The following is a 23,359-nucleotide window of genomic DNA, read 5'->3' on the forward strand; positions in this document are numbered from 1 at the left end:
AAAGAGGATTTCATAAATTCCTGGAGGCAGGAAATAAGTCTAGGTCTTCCAGGAACTAGGATGAAGGAAACTCTGGTTATTTTACTCCATTGCATTTTACCTGTGATGCTTCCTGATGTCTTGTGCTTTGACTCTTAACAAGGACTGTAAGAAGTGTTTTCAAATAGAGCATAAATCCTAAAGCATCCATGGCAAGCAGATATAGGTAGATGATAGATGATAGATAGATAGATATTATAGGTTAAAATTTCACTAAGCCAATCGTCATATACTTCTCAGTGAGGATATTGTCCAAAGTTTCCTTTAATTTACTAGCATTTTCCCTTCCTAAACAAATGTTCAGGTAATATGCTGTAAGTTTACTACTTTGTGTGTGAAGTGGGACTAATAATAAGCTTTGAGGAATGCTTCTTTGTATTGGTAGCGTGGCTTGAAATCTACCTGGAACCATGCAAGCATCTCTATATTAAAAATAGGCTTAATACCTCAGAACGATGTGTTCACTATCCGTTCCCTTTATGATGTTATAGAGGCTGGTTATGCTTGGCCCCAGCACAGGGTTTGCCTCCCCTGAGGAAGGTTCCAGAGTCTGAAGACATTCATTTAGAATCGGTGCAGGGGAAACCACAGCTGACAGGTTCAGAGGTGTGATCGTGAATGATAATGATTTTTTCCTGGCACCTTTGTCCAGGAGACTCAAGGTTTCTTTTGAGAGAATCCAGGAGTTTCCTCAGGAGAGCAGTCACTGCCTAATGTGGCGTAAGGATGCCTTAGCGGCCTGACGCCCCAACACAGCACCACTGCTGGAGCCAGCCCAGGTTGGACGGCTCTTTCATTTTCTCTCCATGCCTTTGACTGGCCCACTTCCCCCATAGCCGTTAAACTTCCCCCTGAACTCCTCAGCGTGTGCTGCTCTGCCTCCTCACAGTGGTTCCTACTGCAGAGCTGTCGAAGACCAGTATAAAGTACACACAGAAAGGGACTGCAATCGGAGGCAGCAAGGGAGCTGTGCGTTTGAGGAGAAGCCGGGGTAGATGTAAGAGGCAGCTCGAGTTGGGCAAAAAAAATGTAGGGTGTGAGGAAACTCAGATTCTGTCCTGGACACTGACTTCTTGGCCAGGACTCTCTGTTGTTGAAATATCAGCTTCTTCATTTGTAAAATATAGGCATTGAACTAATGACCTTTAGGCCCTCTCCCCTCTCTAAACCAGCAGTCACCAACTGGTGGTCCGCGAGATCCAAAAGGTTGGCGACTGCTGCTCTAAACAGTTTATGTTCTCAGATTGCATTTGACCAAGATAGGTTACAATTCCTGCTGTATTTTAGGAGGTGGGGCGGGGAGGGGTAGACATGATTAAAGCATCCTTATTCATGTTCAAAATAGTGCGTCATGTTTTTACTACTTCAACTGAAAAAACCTCCATAAAGCATTCTGGAATTAAAGGTGGTGGTTTCCAACTTTCATATCATTAAGGCTTTTGACATTAAATTTTAAATAGCTCCAACATACTCATCTTTGTTTTTCTCTCTCTCTCCCTCCACTCTGCCCACCTTTAGGCTTACGAGCGGCCACAGAAACACTCAGCTCTCCATTATGACCCAAGCCTCCCACAAGACTTCACCAGTGACACCTTAAAACCAAAGCACCAGCAAAAAAGCATCAGCCAGAATCACATGGACTGGTCCACCAACTCTGACAGTGGACCTGCCACTCAGAATTGCTTCATCAGTCCAGAATCTGGCCGAGAAACTGCAAGCACCAGCAAGATCCCAGCTCTTGAGCCCGTGGCTTCCTTTGCAAAGGCCCAGGGTAAGAAAGGCAGTGCAGGGAACACATGGAGTCAGTTGTCCAACAGCAGCAAAGATCTGCTCTTGGGAGGTGTGGTTCCATCCCCAAGCAACCACAGCTCGCCAGCCCCACCCAGCAGCTCTGCCGAGTGCAATGGGCTTCAGCCCTTGGTGGATCAAGATGGGGGAGGAGCAAAGGATCCCCCAGAGCCACCTACTATAAGCAGCAAGAAAAAGTCCAGTAAAAAAGATGTGATAAGTCAAACCATACCAAACCCAGACCTGGACTGGGTCAAGAATGCCCAGAAAGCATTTGACAATACAGAAGGGAAAAGGGAAGGCTACTCTGCAGATCATGCCCAGGAGGCATCACCAGCCAGGCAGAATGGGAGTTCCATCAGTAATCCTGAGAATGACTCGAGTCATGTCCGGATTACCATCCCTATTAAGGCACCCTGTCTAGACCCAACCAGCCATAAAAGGAAAAAGAGACAGTCCATCAAGGCAGTGGTGGAGAAGATCATGCCAGAGAAAGCTTTGGCTTCTGGAATCACTATGAGCAGTGAAGTAGTTAACAGGATACTTTCCAACTCTGAGGGAAATAAGAAAGATCCCCGTGTCCCTAAATTGGGTAAAATTATAGAGAACGAGTCCCCCTCCATTGGCCTTGAAACGGGTGGAAACGTCGAGAAAGTTGCCCCAGGAGTTGTGTCTAAGCAAAGGAAGCCAACCGTGGTCATGACGCCTCCAACATGCAAAGATCACTCTCCATCAAGAAAGCTGCCAGAAATCCAACATCCAAAATTTGCTGCCAAACGGAGGTGGACGTGCAGCAAACCCAAACCCACCAGTATGCTTCGGGAGGCAGTCATGGCCACCTCCGATAAACTGATGGTAGAACCACCATCTGCTTATCCCATCACCCCATCCAGCCCTCTCTACACCAACACAGACAGTCTTACTGTGATCACGCCAGTCAAAAAGAAGCGGGGACGACCAAAGAAGCAGCCTTTACTCACGGTTGAGACAATTCATGAGGGGACTTCCACCAGTCCGGTCAGTCCCATCAGCCGGGAGTTTTCTGGCACCAAGAAAAGAAAGAGACGACGCAGTTTAGCTAAGTTGGCTCAACTAGTGCCAGGAGAGGACAAACCCATGAGCGAGATGAAATTTCATAAAAAAGTTGGAAAGCTTGGGGTGTTGGATAAGAAGACCATCAAAACAATCAATAAGATGAAAACACTCAAGAGGAAAAATATCTTGAACCAGATCTTGTCTTGCTCCAGCAACATTGCTCTGAAGGCTAAAGCTCCCCCGGAGACCAGCCCTGGGGCAGCAGCAATTGAGAGCAAACTGGGCAAGCAGATTAATGTCAGCAAAAGGGGAACCATCTACATTGGCAAGAAAAGGGGCAGGAAGCCAAGAGCAGAGCTGCCACCCCCATCCGAAGAACCCAAAACAGCCATCAAGCACCCAAGGCCTGTTTCTAGCCAGCCGGATGTTCCAGCCGTGCCTTCCAACTTTCAGTCACTTGTGGCGTCTTCACCAGCAACTATGCACCCACTTTCAACACAATTAGGTGGGTTAAATGGCAACCTGAGCCCCGCCAGCACTGAAACCAATTTTTCAGAGTTGAAAACTATGCCAAATCTCCAGCCCATCAGTGCTCTTCCAACCAAAACCCAAAAGGGAATACATAGTGGAACCTGGAAGCTGTCTCCACCCAGGCTGATGGCCAACTCACCTTCACATCTTTGCGAGATCGGGTCACTCAAGGAAATCACACTGTCCCCTGTGAGTGAGTCGCACAGTGAGGAGACGATCCCAAGCGACAGTGGCATTGGGACAGACAACAATAGCACGTCTGACCAAGCAGAGAAGAGTTCAGAATCCCGACGGAGGTACTCTTTTGATTTCTGCTCCCTGGACAACCCAGAGGCCATTCCGTCTGACACCAGCACAAAGAACCGGCATGGCCACCGGCAGAAGCATCTCATCGTGGACAACTTCCTGGCCCATGAAAGCCTCAAGAAGCCAAAGCACAAGAGGAAACGGAAAAGCCTGCAAAACCGTGATGATCTCCAGTTTCTGGCAGACCTGGAAGAGCTCATCACCAAGTTCCAGGTGTTCAGGATCTCCCACCGGAGTTACACCTTTTACCACGAGAATCCGTATCCCAGCATTTTTCGGATAAATTTTGATCACTATTACCCGGTGCCATATATCCAGTATGACCCGTTGCTCTATCTTCGTAGGACTTCAGACTTGAAGTCAAAGAAGAAGCGTGGTAGGCCTGCAAAAACCAATGACACCATGACAAAGGTGCCTTTTTTACAAGGGTTCAGCTACCCTATTCCCAGTGGAAGTTACTATGCACCCTATGGAATGCCTTACACATCAATGCCTATGATGAACCTTGGTTATTACAGTCAGTACCCAGCTCCTTTATACCTATCGCACACGCTCGGAGCAGCTTCCCCATTCATGAGGCCAACAGTGCCACCACCTCAGTTCCACACAAGCTCCCACATGAAGATGTCCGGTACGGTGAAGCATAAAGCAAAGCATGGAGTACACCTGCAGGGACCTGTTGGCATGGGCCTTGGTGACATGCAACCATCCCTGAATCCTCCCAAGGTCGGCGGTGCCAGTCTGTCCAGTGGTCGGCTCCACAAGAGGAAACACAAACACAAGCATAAGCACAAGGAAGACCGGATCCTGGGGACCCACGACAACCTGAGTGGTCTCTTTGCAGGCAAAGCCACGGGCTTCTCCAGCCACATCCTGAGCGAGCGGCTGAGTAGCGCAGACAAAGAGCTCCCATTGTTGAGTGAGAAGAACAAGCATAAGGAGAAGCAGAAGCACCAGCACAGTGAAGTCAGCCACAAAGCTTCGAAGAACAACTTTGAGGTGGACACCCTGTCGACGCTGTCACTTTCTGATGCCCAGCATTGGACGCAGGCCAAGGACAAAGGTGACTTGAGCAGTGAGCCTGTGGACTCATGCACAAAAAGGTACTCAGGCAGTGTCGGGGACAGTGGCAGCACAAGACCGGAGAGCCTGGACGTGTTCAGTGAAATGAACCCTTCGAATGACAAGTGGGACAGTGACATGAGTGGGAGTAAAAGGAGGAGCTACGAAGGCTTTGGGACGTACAGGGAAAAGGACATCCAAGCCTTCAAGATGAACCGCAAGGACAGAAGTTCTTACGACTCCTCCATATCTCCAGGTAAGGCCAAGTTTTCCTTCAAACTGGGACTATCCTGTTATTTAATGGTGGGATTTGCTCTTTAGAGGTCCGCCATCTTTGGCACGTTGCAAAGAGGTAAGAACCACATGAACATCTTGTCCATTGAAGTCTGCTGTACATTTTATACATTGTTTACTTGGTAGTTACTGTTTTTACTCTCTCGGAGCTATTGCCTGAGAACCGTGGGCCTGAAGGCAGCCCCAGTAGCTTCCTAGACTACAACCATCTTTATGCTTTTTATTAAAGGTGCTCTTCTGACATTCTCATCTGATCAGATGGTACAGTTTGCTAGTTGGATAAAGACTCTAACACTTAGTAGGAATGCCAACAGGATCCCAAGATTGTCAAAGTTGGATGTGCATGAACAACTCGTTTCTCTGATGTGCTTTCTCCAGAGGTCACACATCCTAGGTTGAGAAGTCTACTGAGCCATTGGAAGCTGATGACCAGTAAATCCTGAAGTCTTCCTGATAGGGGATCCATGGGCCCAGGCTATACTGTCCTCGCTTTGTTTTTAGGTATTTGATAAGCTGCCCAAAATAGAACCCTGACTGTCATTTTGCTGCACAAAAGGGAGAGAACTTGGCTGAGAGGTGCTGCAAGCCTTGTGCCCCCAAGGGGACCTTACTGCTGCATCTCTTGGCATGTTCATTGGGGTGGGACTTGCCCACTAATCTCTAAAGTGTTGGTTGGTACTACAAAAAGCTCATTCCGTGGCAGTTGCTGGCAGAATTTCCTTGCTAAACTGTCCACCCATATAGACTTTTCCTTGCCATGGAAGAGTCACACTTCTGCATAAGTATCTCTTTATCCCTGTTCACACATCACATAGATAAGACTGCTGTAAAACAGAGTAGTAATTTACTAGGAAAAGCATAGGCACTCCTCTAGGAGTTGCAGAAGCTAAAAGGATTTCTCATGTTCCCCTCACCCCAAAATAGCACATAACCCCTGGCCAAAGGTTGGTTTTAAAAGACTAATTATCCCTGTTTAAGATTTGGGTGTAGTGTTTCACCTCTGTTTATGTGTACCCCTTGCTTGTCCTTTTCCTTCCGGGGAATCCATAATTGGTGGAGGTGAGAGCAGACTATTCATAAAGAATTAGACATTTTCTAGGCCAACAGATTTCAGGAAGAAATAGATGAGTTAGAAGCTACTTAAAGGTCGCCCCAAATTGCCCCTAGCTTGTGAGTTGCCGTGGTAGATGTTCTCCTTGGTTAATGAAGAGACCAATTAGCAGTCAGGTCCCCTGAATTTGCTCAGGTGATAAATGGCCCAAACTTTGTGTCTGGCCAAAGTGGATATGCTCATCTAGGATTCCTGTTTCTCATCATCAAGCTCTGTTGACAGTGCTTGGTGTTCTTTGTGCAAAGCCCAAGTTAAGCCCAGTAGGGCAGGAGTTGCTAGATCAAACTTTCACATGAGAAATTATACCTAATTTCTAAAAGCATACCATCTGCTGAATCTCCATTTATAAAAATGCTTGCCTGAGGCCAAATAATGGATCAATAGTGGGAAGGTGCAACCCACGGATTCTCAGAGTTGAAAGAAGCTTTATCAGCCCTTATTCGCACCTCTCTCCACCAGGCATCACTGTCTTAGGCATGCTGATATGCAGCAGGTTCCCAGAGAGCAAACCTGTCCAAGGTTGACAATGCGTAGTCAGAATGTGCTCTCAAAGCCAGGTTATCATAAGGTGGTCGAAGAGGTCGCTAGTGTGAGTGATGTTCTTTCTGTTCAGACCACATGGAAACAATCTTTGCATACTTTGACCTCAGTTCATGCCAGGAACTTCAAACATCTTGACCACTGCTGTCCAGGCTCCCACAAACAGTGAGAAGAGTTGAGTTAGATGTGTTATGTCTTAGGTCAATGTCATTATTAGCCAGGTGGCCATTCTGTATCCCCTAATGTCAAGTATTCTACTCATGATGAACAGATGCTGAGAACTAATCTTTAGCTCACCTCCTGTATATCAGAGTCCTGCCATAAAGGTAGTTGGATTCCCTTGAGTCTGGCTGTCTCCACTTCTTCTTGTGGCTTCTGTCTTGCCCTTTGCCAGTTTGTCTTATCAGCACTGTGGGGCATTTTGGGAGGCAGCTTCAGTGTCACTCACCGGTAGGAAGTGGATGCCCAAGCCAAAAATAATACAAAACCTCTTCTAAGCAGTCATTCAGATGAGGGAATTAACCACATAGATAAAATGCCATGAAAACTCTACAGAGGAAACATGTGTGAGGAGACTTTTCTAAAAATGAAATAGAAGGAATAAGAGGTCTCATGGGAGGAGAAAGTTAAGACCAGGCAAAAAGAAAGGGTAAAAAATGGAAAGCTAATGAGGTGTAGACTATTTGTTAATCCAAGTGGAATTCTGGGTCATCCTGTGGGAGGAAATGAAAGATTAATTAGCCAATGGCTGCCATGTGCTTTAGCAGGATTATAAGTACCTGCCCAGTCTTCTCTCCTGCACTAACCAGCTGAAAGACCTCATCTTTTTGACTCTCACTTTTCCCGCGTGAAACTGTGACAATAAAGGTTCTGACCAGACCTGATAGTGTAGGAGTCTAAACATCTCTGTGAATTTTTACAAAGGAATTTGAATATGAACAAACATACACAGCCCGATTGGGCAGGTAGGAAGAGTGCCCAAGTTATTGACCATATTGGCCAATTAATTAGCTGTTCAATGAAGTATCTAAACACATCCCTCTGGTCCATGTATTAATCTGTGTGACTCAACCCATTTATTTTTGGCTCCAGCCACTTCACTTAGCTATTTGATCTCAGCTATCCAAAGGTAGAACTTCTCATAACTGACTCTCAGCAACAAATTAGCTTGCTCCGTGTGTGGGTTGAAAGTAGTCTTCATCTTAGAAACAAACATATTAGAGCACGAAAATGACCAACGGTATGGGAGCAGTTAGAACAAGCCTGCATTTACATTTAGACTCAGAAGTAAAAGAATCTTAATAATGTAGTATAAATACCTTATTTTGCTGTTAAGCATACTGAAGCTTAAGAAGGCTAAGTGATTCATTCAGGGATATACGTCTACTTGGTGGAAGAGCTCAGACTTAGAAGACAGGGAGCGTAGAATCTGGGAGAGGGAAAGGGAAAGGCAGAAAGAGATAAAATGTAAGGGAAAAAAAAGTGTGAGTCATGGGAGAGATGTTAAGCTATATGTTTTCTTTTGCTGTGAGCTATTGTAAAAGGTAAGCATCTCTTTGACAATAATTTGGTTTCCAGGCTATCTCTGGGGATCCATGTTTGGGACTGGAAACAATCTTTGTGGGCTCTGATGGAAGTCATTTTTTCCCCTTTCCTGTCTTAACAATTGCACATACTTATTTTATTGAGCCTCCCAAGGTTCCTCCTAAGGTTTCCTTTTGGAAACCAGGAATTAATCAAATTAAATGTTGTGACCCATAACTTTCTGGCAATGGGGGGGAAAAAAACCTTAGGCTCACAGCATCCCTTTTGCTACATTGAAATAAGAAATCCAGCCTTTCTGCCTTTGGAGCATGAAGTCCCCAGGCCATTTATCTTCCCACAGTTGGCAAACCTCCCCCTGTCCTGGTGGAAGTTTTATTTATACCTCTGTGGCTTTGGAGAATTAGGCAGATTCAGGTGTGGATGCAGAGAAGTCACTGTTTTGACAGACTTGGCTCTGATACAACATGGATCCTTTCTTGGCTAGAGAAATCAGGAAAGTGTGCCTTCCAAGGGCTGGCCTGTCTCTGGGAAGAGATAAGGATGGTGCCTTTGGAAGGACTCTTCAAAAAACCATCTCTTCACTCTATAAACAAAAAAGTGATGGGGATAAATACTTGCTAGGTTTGTGGCCTAAGCTTGGGTCCATGTAGCACTTAATGCAAATGGGATGAATTCAGGGGGAAGTGATAAAGACAAGAGAAAACTGTAAAAGTAGTATCTAGTGTATGCATAGCTTGGCGTAGAAAATAAAGGATGAGTAACTCAATGTTTTTGCCCTCAAAATGTTATAATCCAGAAATGTCTCCTCTATAATAAAGGGGAGATAATGAGGTGCAACTGAAAGTATGGTATACGGCAGACTGAAAGACCCACCAGAAAGTCATAGAGTGCCAGGCTGTCCCTATGAGGGTGAGCCACCTCCATGTTTCCATGGGGGTGAATGGGTGGGACCAAGAAATGCTTATTTAGAGTAGTTACCATTTGAGATGGGTCTTGAAGGATGGAAGAAGCTTTGGGAGAGCCGAGATGGTGGGGAGGGGTCGGGCCAAACACAACATAGAAAGGAAGCCCTGTAGACAAATGTATCTAAGTGGAAATACCCAAGAAACATTTGGGAAATGGTGTTTATTCTAGTCCTATTGAGGTTAGGATCCAAAGTTGGGGGATCATGACAGATAAGCTTGTGAAAGAAAATTGTGATTTAGAGGGTTTTTCTCCTGCACTCTGGGGCTTGTGCTTAAGTAAGTAATGGGAAACCATTTCTTAAGCTGGCAAAAACCATAAAATGACCAAATTATATTTTATCTTTTTTTCCCTGACCACTCCTATCCCCTAGTCTGGATTGGGCAAACTTACTCCATCTTTGCATTCTTCATACGATATTATAATTATCCATTTCTTGTTTGGATTGTACCCACTACCCTGCCATTCCTCCCCCATTCCACCCCCTAGATTATAAACATCATAAAGGCATCATTATCTACTCAGGTGCTCAAGCAAAAAATAATAGTAAGGAACCATTGGTTCATCTGTTTTCCTCTCTAATTAAAGTCAGAGATGGCTCCAGTATGTTTGCCCCAAGTAACTGAAGGGGTGGGGGCACGTGAACAGAATTACAGGAATCAAAGAGAAAATCTGCTCGGTGTGTGAGGAGATGAGTTGTTAAGGCAGCAGTTGGCAGTGCTGTACAGAGCTTAGAGCTAGAAACTTATCAAAGGGGAGAGTTGCAGAGAATGAAGTCACAAGGGCACCAGGAAGGACCCTGTGGCCTGTCTTAAAGAGAGAGTCATAATAAGGGAGGATCAGGAAAGAAGCAGAGAAGGAATGACAGAAATGCTGGAGGAGAGGCAAGGCGTCAAGGAAGAACAAATTTAAGAAGAATGGGGTGGCCGGTAGGGCTGGAAGCTGCAGGCATGGATGCTCAGAATAGATGAGAATATGTATGAACATATTGGTGGTTCTGAAGACAACAGAAAAATTAAAGACTATGTGTTTAGCGCCTCATAAGATTAAGGTGTGACAGGGTGTGTGCCCAATCCAGATGGCAAAGAGTCAATGGATAAGTGGATGTTGAGAAAATGGGGGCTGCAGGTGCAGAAAGCGAAACTTCGTTATGGTTCTAGCCCTGCTCCAGCTTCTAAGGAGACTTCTTCTGTAGTCACCTCTTGATAGGAGCTGGCACACGCTTCTCAGCAGGTCCAAAGTCTAAAAACCCCCAATTCTGGGAGTGCAAGAACAGTGCCAGAATTCTGTCTCCTCTTGAAGGCCTTGTATTGAAAAAAGTAAAGGTTACAGTATTTGAAAAGAGATAAGAGATTCCAGGCCACCTCCCTATTTTGTGTCTCAGAGACCTATAGGCACTTAGATTTTGATCCTGACAATGGCTTTTTGAAAACTTCTGAAAACCATGGGTGTTAGCTGTGCTCATGTGAGTGTTTAGAGGAACAGTCCAGGTTATCACAAGTTCTAGTCAATGGGTCATTTATTGAATGTTTACTAGGCTCAAGGTATTATAGACTAAAACCCAGTGGTTGGTCTTCCTGAGGTCTGTCCTGTTCTGTGGAATAAAATGAATATGGTGGTTCATAAAGAACTTACCATTTTCAAGAATGATTGAGAGCTCTTTAGTTACTTAACATATAACACAATGGCAGGGCCAACTAGAGACTAGAAGAAAAGAAAAAGCAAGGAAGGACTCCTGACCTCAAGTTCCTTATAAAATACTGGAAAAAGTCTAAGTTAACATACAGACCAAGTTTAATCCATGTGAACTCAGTGGCCAGCAATGGAAGCCAGAGGGATCCAGGATCAGAAAAGATAATGTTCAAAAGGGAAAACCCTAGAGCTGAACCTTGGATAGTGAATGCATAGTGAATGAGTGTGGCAGAAGAGCAGTGAAGATGGGCATATGTGGGGGTACAGGAAGGCACCTGGCTAGATGGAAGGTAGCAGTTGAGTGGAGATGAATTTTTAAGAGGTGTAGCTGCCATGCAGGGAATATGGACTACACTCCAGAGGAAGGGAGGACACATTGATTCTAAAGAGTGCTGGGGGTGGAGGGTGTTGAGCCTGGTGTTAGGTGCTGGCTGAAATGATGAAGTATCAGAAAATGTTCCTGTCCTCCAAGACTTTGTTAAGCTATCAGGAGATAAGAAATGGATATATACATATGTAAAAAGCAATTAGAGAGAATAATGAGAGTCTACACACTAATGATTAGAAATAAAAACTCATTCTACATGAAAAAGGACCCATAATATAAATTTCCAAGTAATAAATTGCATGTTGTAAAAATAAGTTGGTAGCATTGGTGTTTGTCTAATTACATAAGGATTCAGAACAAGTTGAATAAAAAGGAGGCATTAAGAGGGGGGTGCTGGACAGAGTAAAGTGAGCAGGGAAGCCCTAAGAGCTGCCTGTGCTGTGGTTTTGTGCCCTCCAAGGAAGGTGCTGGGAGAACTGTAGGAAGGTGGGCTCCCTGGGTGATGGAGGATCTGAGGACAGAGATAAAAAGCTTTCCCGAGGGCTACATCCCAGGCATCCCTTACATCTGAACAGAGCACTGTGTTTTCAAAGGACATATCCTGATTTGTATTTGATCTTCAGAATCCACTGAGTTCTACAGGTAGGTGTTGCTCTCCCATGTCACAGGCAAGGAAATCAAAACCCAGAGGGTGAGCATCTGTGTCCAAAGTCACTGAACCAGTTTTGCACAGAGAATGTGCTGAGTCCCAGGTATAGTGATTTTTCTGAGTACCTTTTCTTTTCCTACTAGATTTTTGAAGTCTTTGACAAGCTCAATAGGATGACTCAGCTTCTGAATTCTCCCCAAAGAACCGCCAGTGGGTTAAATAGTGGAGCCCAGAAAAAGGCACTAGCTAATGGGGAATTTGGCCTTCCCTGAAAACCACAGAGGAGACACAAAGGGAGAACAAGAAATTTCTTACTCAGTCACAAAACACTACAGCTAATATTTAAAACTTTGTAGTTATTTAATGAAAATTTTACACAATTGGAGGCACTTTACACATATACTAGTAAACACACAAAAAACTTGCCTCTTGAGAGTGATGCAGCTCAAAATAAAAATGGTGTGGGGCATTAAGGAAGCTACTGGGTTGGGGCTCTCTCCCAAAAGTTTGGTAAATTGAAAGAGGAGACTTCCTCATCTTTGGAACATCTACCAGGAATTGGGATGCGGGCTGAAAGGACTGTGGTTCGGAAGCAGTTTTTCATGTCTTATATTTCAAGTAAGACCAGTAGGACAAAGAGGTTTCTCTTATAGGATGTGCTTCTCCATGCTGTTAGTGACATATTTGTACTTAATTTATTTATTCTAATCATACAGTTAAAAAAAATAGCAAGTGCTGAATACGTGTAAGACAGTCCTGGGCAACATTACAGCTATGAGTATGTAAGCAACACCTTGTCACCCTTTACTAAAATTGTCATGGTCCTAGAAATCTGTGTCAGTTTGGCTCCTGAAAATAGCGAACCCTTTCACACTGGATACTATTTTTCTCTTTGAGGTTCCATCAACAATAAAAATGGATTTCCCCAAGCACAGCACAGAGCAAAGTATTACTTGAAAAAGCAAAAAATACTTACTGTGTTGTTTTTTATCATCTAAATTTTAAAAGGTGCCTTTAAGTGAAGAAAGTTTGGAAAATTTAGAAAAACGTGTGAAAAAAAAATAAAGTCACCTCACAATCCCACTAAATAACATTATGAGAATATAAATGCACAGGTCCTCAGCTGATGGTGACTGCTCACCTTTTTTTTTTTTCCTTCCTGCCTTCCCTCCACCCCCTCTTCAGGAAAAGCTAGAGAACACCAACCCACACTCTCCTCCCTCATTGTCCCTCTCTTTCCCCTTTCTCCCCATCACCACCTTGGTTGCCTGATCTTTTCAATTTTCTCTCAAGTATCTTCCCAGAATTGACCACCATAACCTTTCCTTCTGCATTTTGTGTCATTGCTCAGACAGGGGAATATATTTTTAAAATAAATGCAGCAGTGTTTGGGGACAAAAACCATCCAGATTCCCAGACTGTCCTTGTTAAGATCTCCACAAGAATTCAATAGCCAGGACAACAACCAGGGGACAAATTAGTCACGGCCAAAGACGATTGCCAAAAATTTCCCCCAAGAGTTGCTGAGTGTTTCTTCTCAGATCAGAGTCTGACAAGAGAGGATGCAATAAGTTTTTCAAAGCTTGATATCCACAGCTCCACCCTACAATGGAAAATGCAACCAGCCAGTCTCTGTCACAAATGCCACTCCCATTTTGCACACATGGCACATACTCACCCAGAACAAGTCAAGTTATGGCTGCTCTAATTGATCAGTGTTGCTGTCACTCATACTAAAAGCATTTAAAGGGAAGGAGCCAGCTATTGACTTTAGGTTTGTGACACAATGGGTTGCCTTGTACTTGCTTACTTTCTTCCTGACATACCTACAGATATTTCTAAGGTGAGGTTATAAAGCCAACAGTTCCTATTTCAAAAAATAGCTTTCCTATTGGTGTTTTTACCCCATTCCTCCTCAACCGGAAAGTTTGTATGCTTTGAGATGGGCATTTGCACAGGGCATCAGGGGAAGGAGAAGTTGAGATCTTTCAGGAGATTTAAGTCTTCATGGATGCTGCAAATAAAACTTAAGTAGCTTTTCTCGTCGACTTTTTGTCCATTCATTTTATAATTCCGATTGATATTAATTCTGTTAGAAAAGTCTGTCTGAGTGGTCTGTCTTAGAGAGAAGAGTCTGTTATGGGTGTCTTCTCCTAATACTGGTGAGGGTTCTGAGTAATGCCTCTAGGAATCCCGCCCCCCCCACCCCCCGCCCCCTGCCGCCCCCAACACAGCATGTCAGTTCTCCCTGCATCTAGTAGTCGCTCAAACCCTAGAAATGCTCCAGTCACATGGCTGACCTTCTTGGTCCAGAGCAGTGTTTCTCTATTTCATCACTAAAACTAGTGGTCCTTTCCACAATAATCAACCCAGAGCAAAACTCTATTGGATCCACCTCCCCCTTACAGCTCTAACTAAACAAGTATATTAATTATTGAAATGGAAAAAGAATAGAATAATTTTTCATGGAACACCTAGAAAGGCAGCCACAGGTAAATGAATAAATAATGCCGGAGGTAGAAATATCAATTACTGTTGCATCAAGTCCAAAATGCTCTATCTGGCTTTGAAGATCCTCCATTATCTACCCTCACAGTCTCACCGTGTTTCCTGATCATTTCATCTGAGAGTTCTGCTAAATCTCCTCCTTGTCCTGCAGAAAATAGCACAATTAGCCCCTCATATGACCCTCCAGTCACCACACTGCCTCCTTCACCTGGAACATCCTCTTCTTCCCACTGGCTTTCCAGTCTTACCTGCTTACTTTCTTGACCATTCTAGCATCTCCTGCTTCTCTGATGGAACTTGGATAGCATCACTTTCATTTCAGTGCGTATTTATACATGGCCTTGTATTGTTTACCTTTATTTTAGGTAATGATTCTTGACTCACTCAGATAAAATAAAATTTGAGTTGGGGGGAGGGGTGTCAGAATCATATCATCCTCTTTCCATAGCTTCTGCGGCATTAAGGTGGTGCTGAGCACAGATCTTACAGAGGGACTGATGGATCAGGCTGATCCTCCCAGACCACCAGGGGTTCCTGGCACATGCTTTGAGAAACACTAGCTTAAGGATAAATTCAGCAACTTCTAAGGCAGCCTAGTAGGCAAAAAAAGCTCTGGAGCTGAAGTTTCTCAGATGTAGATGCTAAATCCCCCACTTACTACTTGTGTGACCTTGGGCAACTTAGCCTCTTTGATCCTCCTTTTCCTCATCTGAAAAATGAGACCATTAATACTTACCTGGCAGAGTTTTATGAGAGCCAAATAAAAGTGGAATATACAGGAGAGCATCCAGCACGCTGCTTAACACATAGTCGTTAATAATGTTCATTTCCTTTTACTTCCACCTTGGATAATATATTCAAGCGCAGAAAATACAAAACAGCAGACTGCTATAGAGATCTCCTTTTAGCAGCAGGCTTTCCTTCCTAATTACTCTCTGACTGGGATGAAGTTAAATCCTTCTGTGAACACACATAACACACACGGAGGGGTAGGCATCAGCTGGGCCACAATTGTATTTGATGGCAAAGATAAGGTATCAGGATTGTACAGTGATAGATAAGTAACCAGACATACACATTGCACCAAAAGATAACTGACAATTGTCTGTGGAGGCATCATCTGCAAGGGGTGGAGGTCTCCTGGAAGGGGTGGCAATTTCAGGCCCCTGTCACCTGGTCTGTCACAGGGGGAGTTTGTTAGCACTGTCCAGTAGCACCTGTTGTAGACCAACCTGTCTACTGACCCCATACATTAAAACGCAGTGATAAGAGAAGTCACCACATTTATATGTACTTTCTATTGCTGCTGAATAAATGTATCACAAATTTTACAACTTGAAAGAACACAAATATATTATCTCCTAGTTTCTGTAGGTCAGAGGATCAGGGGCTCAACTGGGTCCTCTGCTTGGGATCTCAGAAAGCTGATGTCAGGGTGCGGCAGGGCTCTGTTCCTGGCTGGAGCTTTTGGAGGAGGAGGATCAGCTTCCAAGCTCATGCCTGTGGCTGACCTGTTCAGTGCCTCGCACTGTTAGGACTGAGGCCCCTGCTGGCTGCTAGCCAGGAGCTGCTCTTTGCTTCTAGAGGTTGTCTGTCCTTCTCACGCTTTCCAGCAGCAGAGGTCAAATCTCTCTAACTTTCCCTTCTCCTGCATCTCTTCAACTCCTAGACACTCCTCTCCCTACCCTACCCTGGCATTCCTGCACCTGGACTTCTTGCTATTTCCCACCTGCATCCATACCTGCTAACTTGTTCACCTGCTCTTTCTTCTCCCAGAGAAGCCTTCGGAGGGACATTCTCCTCATGACTGTCTTACCGGTGTTCTTTGTAAGTTCCTCCTTCCATTCTAATAGGTAAAGGTCTACCTCATGGAGATTTTTGATGCAGTAAAAAAAGTCAGTCATGGAACCGCAATTTGTTAAACCGGAAGGTAAAGAACTCAGAAGAAGGACAGTTCATTTTTAGACTGAAGTAGCATAGGGAACGCTTCTTGAAGGAGGTGGTACCATCCTGGGCCTTGAATTGGTTAAATAGGAAAAATGCGTCTATAAATGAAGTGTTCTTTGAAAAATATACTGCATTTATTTATTCATATACATATATAGACTTATATGAATTTATATATGAATTACAAATTTATATATAGTTATATGTACATATATATGTATATATATGTATGTATATATGTATATATATAATTTCTGGGAAGACAAGAATAAATAAGAAAGCTGTATTTGTGGAGTGTTTACAATCTACTAGTTGATGCAAAAAAAAATGCAAGTAAAGTAATTAATAACATGTAATAAATTTGGGGAGAAATAAGATTTCTGGTAGGGCATGGTCTGCTTGACTTGAATGGCAAGTCCACATGGAGGACTAGGGAGGAGGTCAGCCTCGGTGAGGTACGTCCTTATCAGATCATTTTGACTGTCAAGTGGTGGGTTTTGATTCGTGTTCCCAGCAAGAGGCGACTGTCAGGATCAAAGAAATGGGATGGTGGTCACTGCAGACTATTGTGGCCACGGTATGACTCACCTTGATCACTTAAGCCAGCAGTTCTCAACCTGTGGGTCACGACCCCTTTGGCGGTTGAACGACCCTTTCACAGTGGTCGCCTAAGACCATCTTGCATATCAGATATTTACATTACGATTCATAACAGTAGCAACATTACAGTTATGAAGTAGCAACGAAAATAATTTTATGGTTGGGTCACAACATGAGGAACTGTATTTAAAGGGCCAGAAGGTTGAGAACCACTGAAAGCAGTTCCACACCATCTTGCAATTCAGTTAGATGCCCAGATGGCTTGACAAACCCTTTCTTTGGAAGTGGGCAGCAGTGGCCTTTCCCTCTGCTCCATGCCTGAGTGACTGCATTATAGAGACTTGCTCCTTCAGAGTGTCCTGTGAGCTGGCCAGGCCCAAGCCTCTGTTTGTAACCCAGGTGTCGCTTGCAAGCTAGGAGGAGGTGGCTCCGAACCTGTATTAAGTGAAAATATTTCTCACTCATACTTTCTGTTCACAGTTCATACTCTGTGTTTTATTCCATGTGAAAAAGAAAATAACACCCTTGCTTGGATTTCTTGCTGACATTTCTCTTTTGTGGGGGTCAGGGGGAGGGGGGTTCAAGCTAAAGGCTTCCTGTACCTCACACAGCTCTGTGGCATTTTCATAAAATACCAACCACCAAAATTCTAGTAATCACAAAAACATGTCTTTTCTTCTTCTATCCATGAAAATTCTTACTCTCACTAAAAAAAAAAAAAAAAAAAAAAAGAAAAAAAGAAAGAGTTCAGAAATTAAATTAGAAAGCTAAACTTGATATCTTTAAATTCTTTTGGTTTAAAAGAAAAAGCTACAGTTTTTTTCTGATTTCCCTTCACTTAAATGTTACTCCTGAATGGAGCAAATTGTACCAAAAACCCAAAGACTTGAGACTGTGACCTGAGAGGAGGATTTGTATTCCCTTGCTAATAAACGAGAAGAAGAAGAAACCCTCAGTTATGTCTAATCTTTAGGAACGCTGTGCCCTGTCCAACCCACAAACAGTTGGCAGCATCATAACACGACACAGAATGTTCTTTTAAGCTATTTCCCCCTCCCAGACCTTTCCTGTGAAGTTATAAATCTCAGCATTTAGAGAGTTTTAGAGTTGAGGTTGGGTCTCTTGGCCTGGCTTCTGCTGGCTTCGGGCTGGAGAGCTGGTCCCAAGACAAGCAGGCATCACTTAGCTGGCCCGGCCTGTGCTTGCCTGCATTAGTGAAATCCGGCTGTTCCTCCTCCACCCAGTGCCCACTCTGAGCTGTGATTGAATAGCCTTGTGCCCACAGGAGGAAGTTTTACCCAACCCCTTACAACATCCTCCTGATGGAAAAATGAAGTTACTCTGAAGGGAACTGCACAGCCACCTGGCACTTCTTCCTGTTCTGTGTGTACCTGGCCGCCTAGGTCTGCATCTGGTGGGTTTTCTTGCAACAGGCACATCAGTGTGACCTCAGGAGTCGCTGCACATGGACAAATCTCAAATAATGTCCACTTAGGGTCCAGTAGACAAGCAGTTGCCCTAATGCTGCTACTGTCTTTGAGGCAAAGAATCCAAATTCTCCACCTGGGAATTTAGCACACTGTGGGATGGTAACTTCTTTTTTTTTTTTTTTTTTTTTTTTTTTTTTTTTTTTTTTTATAATAATTTTTATTTCTTAAAGTATTACAAAGAGTGTTACATATGTCTCCTTTTTCCCCCCCATGACATTCCCTCGGCCCCTACCCCCCCGCCCCCCCCCCGTCCCGTGTCTTGTGTCCATTGGTTAATCTTATATGCATGCATATAGGTCCTTCAGTTGGTCTCTTAATCCCCCCCCCAACCCTCCCCAGGCTCCCCATTGTAGTTTAACATTCTGTTCAATGTTGCTCTGCTTCTGTATCTACACCTGTTCATCAGTCCATACTGGTCCCCTTTATTTGTCCCAGCCTCACTGGAGCAGTCTCAACCTCACCAGGGCCGTCTGAGCCTCACCAGGGCCGTTTCAACCTCACCGGGGTCGTCCCTACCTCACGGGGGCCGTTTCAACCTGACCGGGGTTGTCCCTACCACGCCGGGGCCGTTTCGACCTGACTGGGGTCGTCCCTACCTCACGGGGGCCGTTTCAACCTCACCGGGGTTGTCCCTACCACACCGGGGCTGTTACAACCTGACTGGAGTTGTCCCTACCACACCGGGGCCGTTTCAACCTGACCGGGGTCGTCCCTACCTCACGGGGGCCGTTTCAACCTGACTGGGGTTGTCCCTACCACGCCGGGGCCGTTTCGACCTGACTGGGGTCGTCCCTACCTCACGGGGGCTGTTTCAACCTCACCGGGGTCGTCCCTACCACACCGGGGCCGTTTCGACCTGACTGGGGTCGTCCCTACCTCACGGGGGCCGTTTCAACCTCACCGGGGTCGTCCCTACCACGCCGGGGCCGTTTCGACCTGACTGGGGTCGTCCCTACCTCACGGGGGCTGTTTCAACCTCACCGGGGTCGTCCCTACCACGCCGGGGCCGTTTCGACCTGACTGGGGTCGTCCCTACCTCACGGGGGCTGTTTCAACCTCACCGGGGTTGTCCCTACCACACCGGGGCTGTTTCAACCTGACTGGGGTTGTCCCTACCACACCGGGGCCGTTTCAACCTGACCGGGGTTGTCCCTACCACGCCGGGGCCGTTTCGACCTGACTGGGGTCGTCCCTACCTCACGGGGGCTGTTTCAACCTCACCGGGGTCGTCCCTACCTCACGGGGGCCGTTTGAACCTGACTGGGGTTGTCCCTACCACGCCGGGGCCGTTTCGACCTGACTGGGGTCGTCCCTACCTCACGGGGGCTGTTTCAACCTCACCGGGGTCGTCCCTACCACACCGGGGCCGTTTCGACCTGACTGGGGTCGTCCCTACCTCACGGGGGCCGTTTCAACATCACCGGGGTTGTCCCTACCACACCGGGGCTGTTTCGACCTGACTGGGGTCGTCCCTACCTCACGGGGGCCGTTTCATCCTGACTGGGGTTGTCCCTACCACGCCGGGGCCGTTTCGACCTGACTGGGGTCGTCCCTACCTCACGGGGGCTGTTTCAACCTCACCGGGGTCGTCCCTACCACACCGGGGCCGTTTCGACCTGACTGGGGTCGTCCCTACCTCACGGGGGCTGTTTCAACCTCACCGGGGTCGTCCCTACCACACCGGGGCCGTTTCGACCTGACTGGGGTCGTCCCTACCTCACGGGGGCTGTTTCAACCTCACCGGGGTCGTCCCTACCACACCGGGGCTGTTTCAACCTGACTGGGGTTGTCCCTACCACACCGGGGCCGTTTCAACCTGACCGGGGTTGTCCCTACCACGCCGGGGCCGTTTCGACCTGACTGGGGTCGTCCCTACCTCACGGGGGCTGTTTCAACCTCACCGGGGTCGTCCCTACCTCACGGGGGCCGTTTCAACCTGACTGGGGTTGTCCCTACCACGCCGGGGCCGTTTCGACCTGACTGGGGTCGTCCCTACCTCACGGGGGCTGTTTCAACCTCACCGGGGTCGTCCCTACCACACCGGGGCCGTTTCGACCTGACTGGGGTCGTCCCTACCTCACGGGGGCCGTTTCAACATCACCGGGGTTGTCCCTACCACACCGGGGCTGTTTCGACCTGACTGGGGTCGTCCCTACCTCACGGGGGCCGTTTCATCCTGACTGGGGTTGTCCCTACCACGCCGGGGCCGTTTCGACCTGACTGGGGTCGTCCCTACCTCACGGGGGCCGTTTCAACCTCACCGGGGTTGTCCCTACCACACCGGGGCTGTTTCAACCTGACCGGAGTTGTCCCTACCACACCGGGGCCATTTCAACCTGACTGGGGTTGTCCCTACCTCACGGGGGCCGTTTCAACCTGACTGGGGTTGTCCCTACCACGCCGGGGCCGTTTCGACCTGACTGGGGTCGTCCCTACCTCACGGGGGCTGTTTCAACCTCACCGGGGTCGTCCCTACCACACCGGGACCGTTTCGACCTGACTGGGGTCGTCCCTACCTCACGGGGGCTGTTTCAACCTCACCGGGGTCGTCCCTACCACACCGGGGCCGTTTCGACCTGACTGGGGTCGTCCCTACCTCACGGGGGCTGTTTCAACCTCACCGGGGTTGTCCCTACCACACCGGGGCTGTTTCAACCTGACCGGGGTTGTCCCTACCACGCCGGGGCCGTTTCGACCTGACTGGGGTTGTCCCTACCTCACGGGGGCTGTTTCAACCTCACCGGGGTCGTCCCTACCTCACGGGGGCCGTTTCAACCTGACTGGGGTTGTCCCTACCACGCCGGGGCCGTTTCGACCTGACTGGGGTCGTCCCTACCTCACGGGGGCTGTTTCAACCTCACCGGGGTTGTCCCTACCACACCGGGGCTGTTTCAACCTGACCGGGGTTGTCCCTACCACGCCGGGGCCGTTTCGACCTGACTGGGGTCGTCCCTACCTCACGGGGGCTGTTTCAACCTCACCGGGGTCGTCCCTACCTCACGGGGGCCGTTTCAACCTGACTGGGGTTGTCCCTACCACACCGGGGCCGTTTCGACCTGACTGGGGTCGTCCCTACCTCACGGGGGCTGTTTCAACCTCACCGGGGTCGTCCCTACCACACCGGGGCCGTTTCGACCTGACTGGGGTCGTCCCTACCTCACGGGGGCTGTTTCAACCTCACCGGGGTCGTCCCTACCACACCGGGGCCGTTTCGACCTGACTGGGGTCGTCCCTACCTCACGGGGGCTGTTTCAACCTCACCGGGGTCGTCCCTACCACACCGGGGCCGTTTCGACCTGACTGGGGTCGTCCCTACCTCACGGGGGCTGTTTCAACCTCACCGGGGTCGTCCCTACCACACCGGGGCCGTTTCGACCTGACTGGGGTCGTCCCTACCTCACGGGGGCTGTTCCAACCTCACCGGGGTTGTCCCTACCACACCGGGGCCGTTTCAACCTGACCGGGGTTGTCCCTACCACGCCGGGGCCGTTTCGACCTGACTGGGGTCGTCCCTACCTCACGGGGGCTGTTTCAACCTCACCGGGGTCGTCCCTACCTCACGGGGGCCGTTTCAACCTGACTGGGGTTGTCCCTACCACGCCGGGGCCGTTTCGACCTGACTGGGGTCGTCCCTACCTCACGGGGGCCGTTTCAACCTGACTGGGGTCGTCCCTACCTCACGGGGGCTGTTTCGACCTGACTGGGGTCGTCCCTACCTCACGGGGGCTGTTTCAACCTCACCGGGGTCGTCCCTACCACACCGGGGCCGTTTCGACCTGACTGGGGTCGTCCCTACCTCACGGGGGCTGTTTCAACCTCACCGGGGTTGTCCCTACCACACCGGGGCCGTTTCAACCTCACCGGGGTTGTCCCTACCACGCCGGGGCCGTTTCGACCTGACTGGGGTCGTCCCTACCTCACGGGGGCTGTTTCAACCTCACCGGGGTCGTCCCTACCTCACGGGGGCCGTTTCAACCTGACTGGGGTTGTCCCTACCACGCCGGGGCCGTTTCGACCTGACTGGGGTCGTCCCTACCTCACGGGGGCCGTTTCAACCTCACCGGGGTTGTCCCTACCACACCGGGGCTGTTTCGACCTGACTGGGGTCGTCCCTACCTCACGGGGGCTGTTTCAACCTCACCGGGGCCATCCCAGCCTTACCGGGGAAACAGGAAGTTTGGCCTTCTGTCCCCTGCCGGCGGCTCCCCACTAGACAAAATCTCCAGGCGTTCCTGGTGGTTGCACATCCAGCGCTCCTGCCCTCCACCAAGTGCACAGACTGCTTGTCTGCTGTCCCGCAGCGCCCCACCAGAGACTGGGACCAGTGGGCATGTTTGTGCGCTTGCTGGTACAGCAGTTCCACAGTGCCGGCCGAGTCAAGCCCAGCCCTGGCCGGCCCCGGACCCGACTCTGCCCCCCGATTGCGTCCCTCCCAGATGCAAGGAGCTGAAATCTGCAGCCTGCTGGGATGGGCTCTGTACTTGGTGCTTCAGCACATCCTACTCAGTCTCTATGCGCTTCTTTCTATGCGAGGAGTTGAAATCTGCAGTTTGTTGGGTTGGGCTCTGTACTTGGTGTCACATCCTACTCAGTCTCAATGTTCTTTCTCTCCTTCCAGTTGTAGAGCTTCCACTGGGCCAAGTTTCCCATGGTTCTGTATGATAGGTGTTTGTCTGATATTTGGTAGTTTCGATGTTGTTGTGTGAGGTAGCACGCACAGGTCTCTTCCTTATGCCGCCATCCTGGTTCTCCTGGGTCTGCTTCTTGAGTGTGTCTCTCATGGCTGCGAGCAGTTGAAGTCTGCAATTTGTTGGGATAGGCTGCAAAAGCGCAGGTGGGTCTTTTTGTGCACCTGGCACAGCTTGGATGGGGATGTAAATTGATTAGGGCTGAGTCTCAGGGAGTCGCCATGGCGGAGCAAATAGCACTGG

General features: G+C 47.8%; 1 protein-coding gene across 2 annotated transcripts in view; it reads left to right on the forward strand.

The window, feature by feature from the left end:
* SETBP1 (SET binding protein 1) overlaps nucleotides 1–23,359 on the forward strand; it is a 347,277-nt gene that overhangs the window by 237,807 nt on the left and 86,111 nt on the right. For both annotated transcript variants that reach the window (XM_070421073.1, XM_070421074.1), the window contains exon 4: nucleotides 1,558–5,017. In XM_070421073.1, the coding sequence (XP_070277174.1) occupies nucleotides 1,558–5,017 (3,460 nt within the window). The remainder of the gene's footprint in view (nucleotides 1–1,557; nucleotides 5,018–23,359) is intronic.

The sequence above is a fragment of the Myotis yumanensis genome, unplaced genomic scaffold (genome assembly GCF_028538775.1).
Source record: "Myotis yumanensis isolate MYYU_CA2020_CCGP unplaced genomic scaffold, mMyoYum1.0.hap1 SCAF_7, whole genome shotgun sequence".
NCBI lineage: Eukaryota > Metazoa > Chordata > Mammalia > Chiroptera > Vespertilionidae > Myotis > Myotis yumanensis.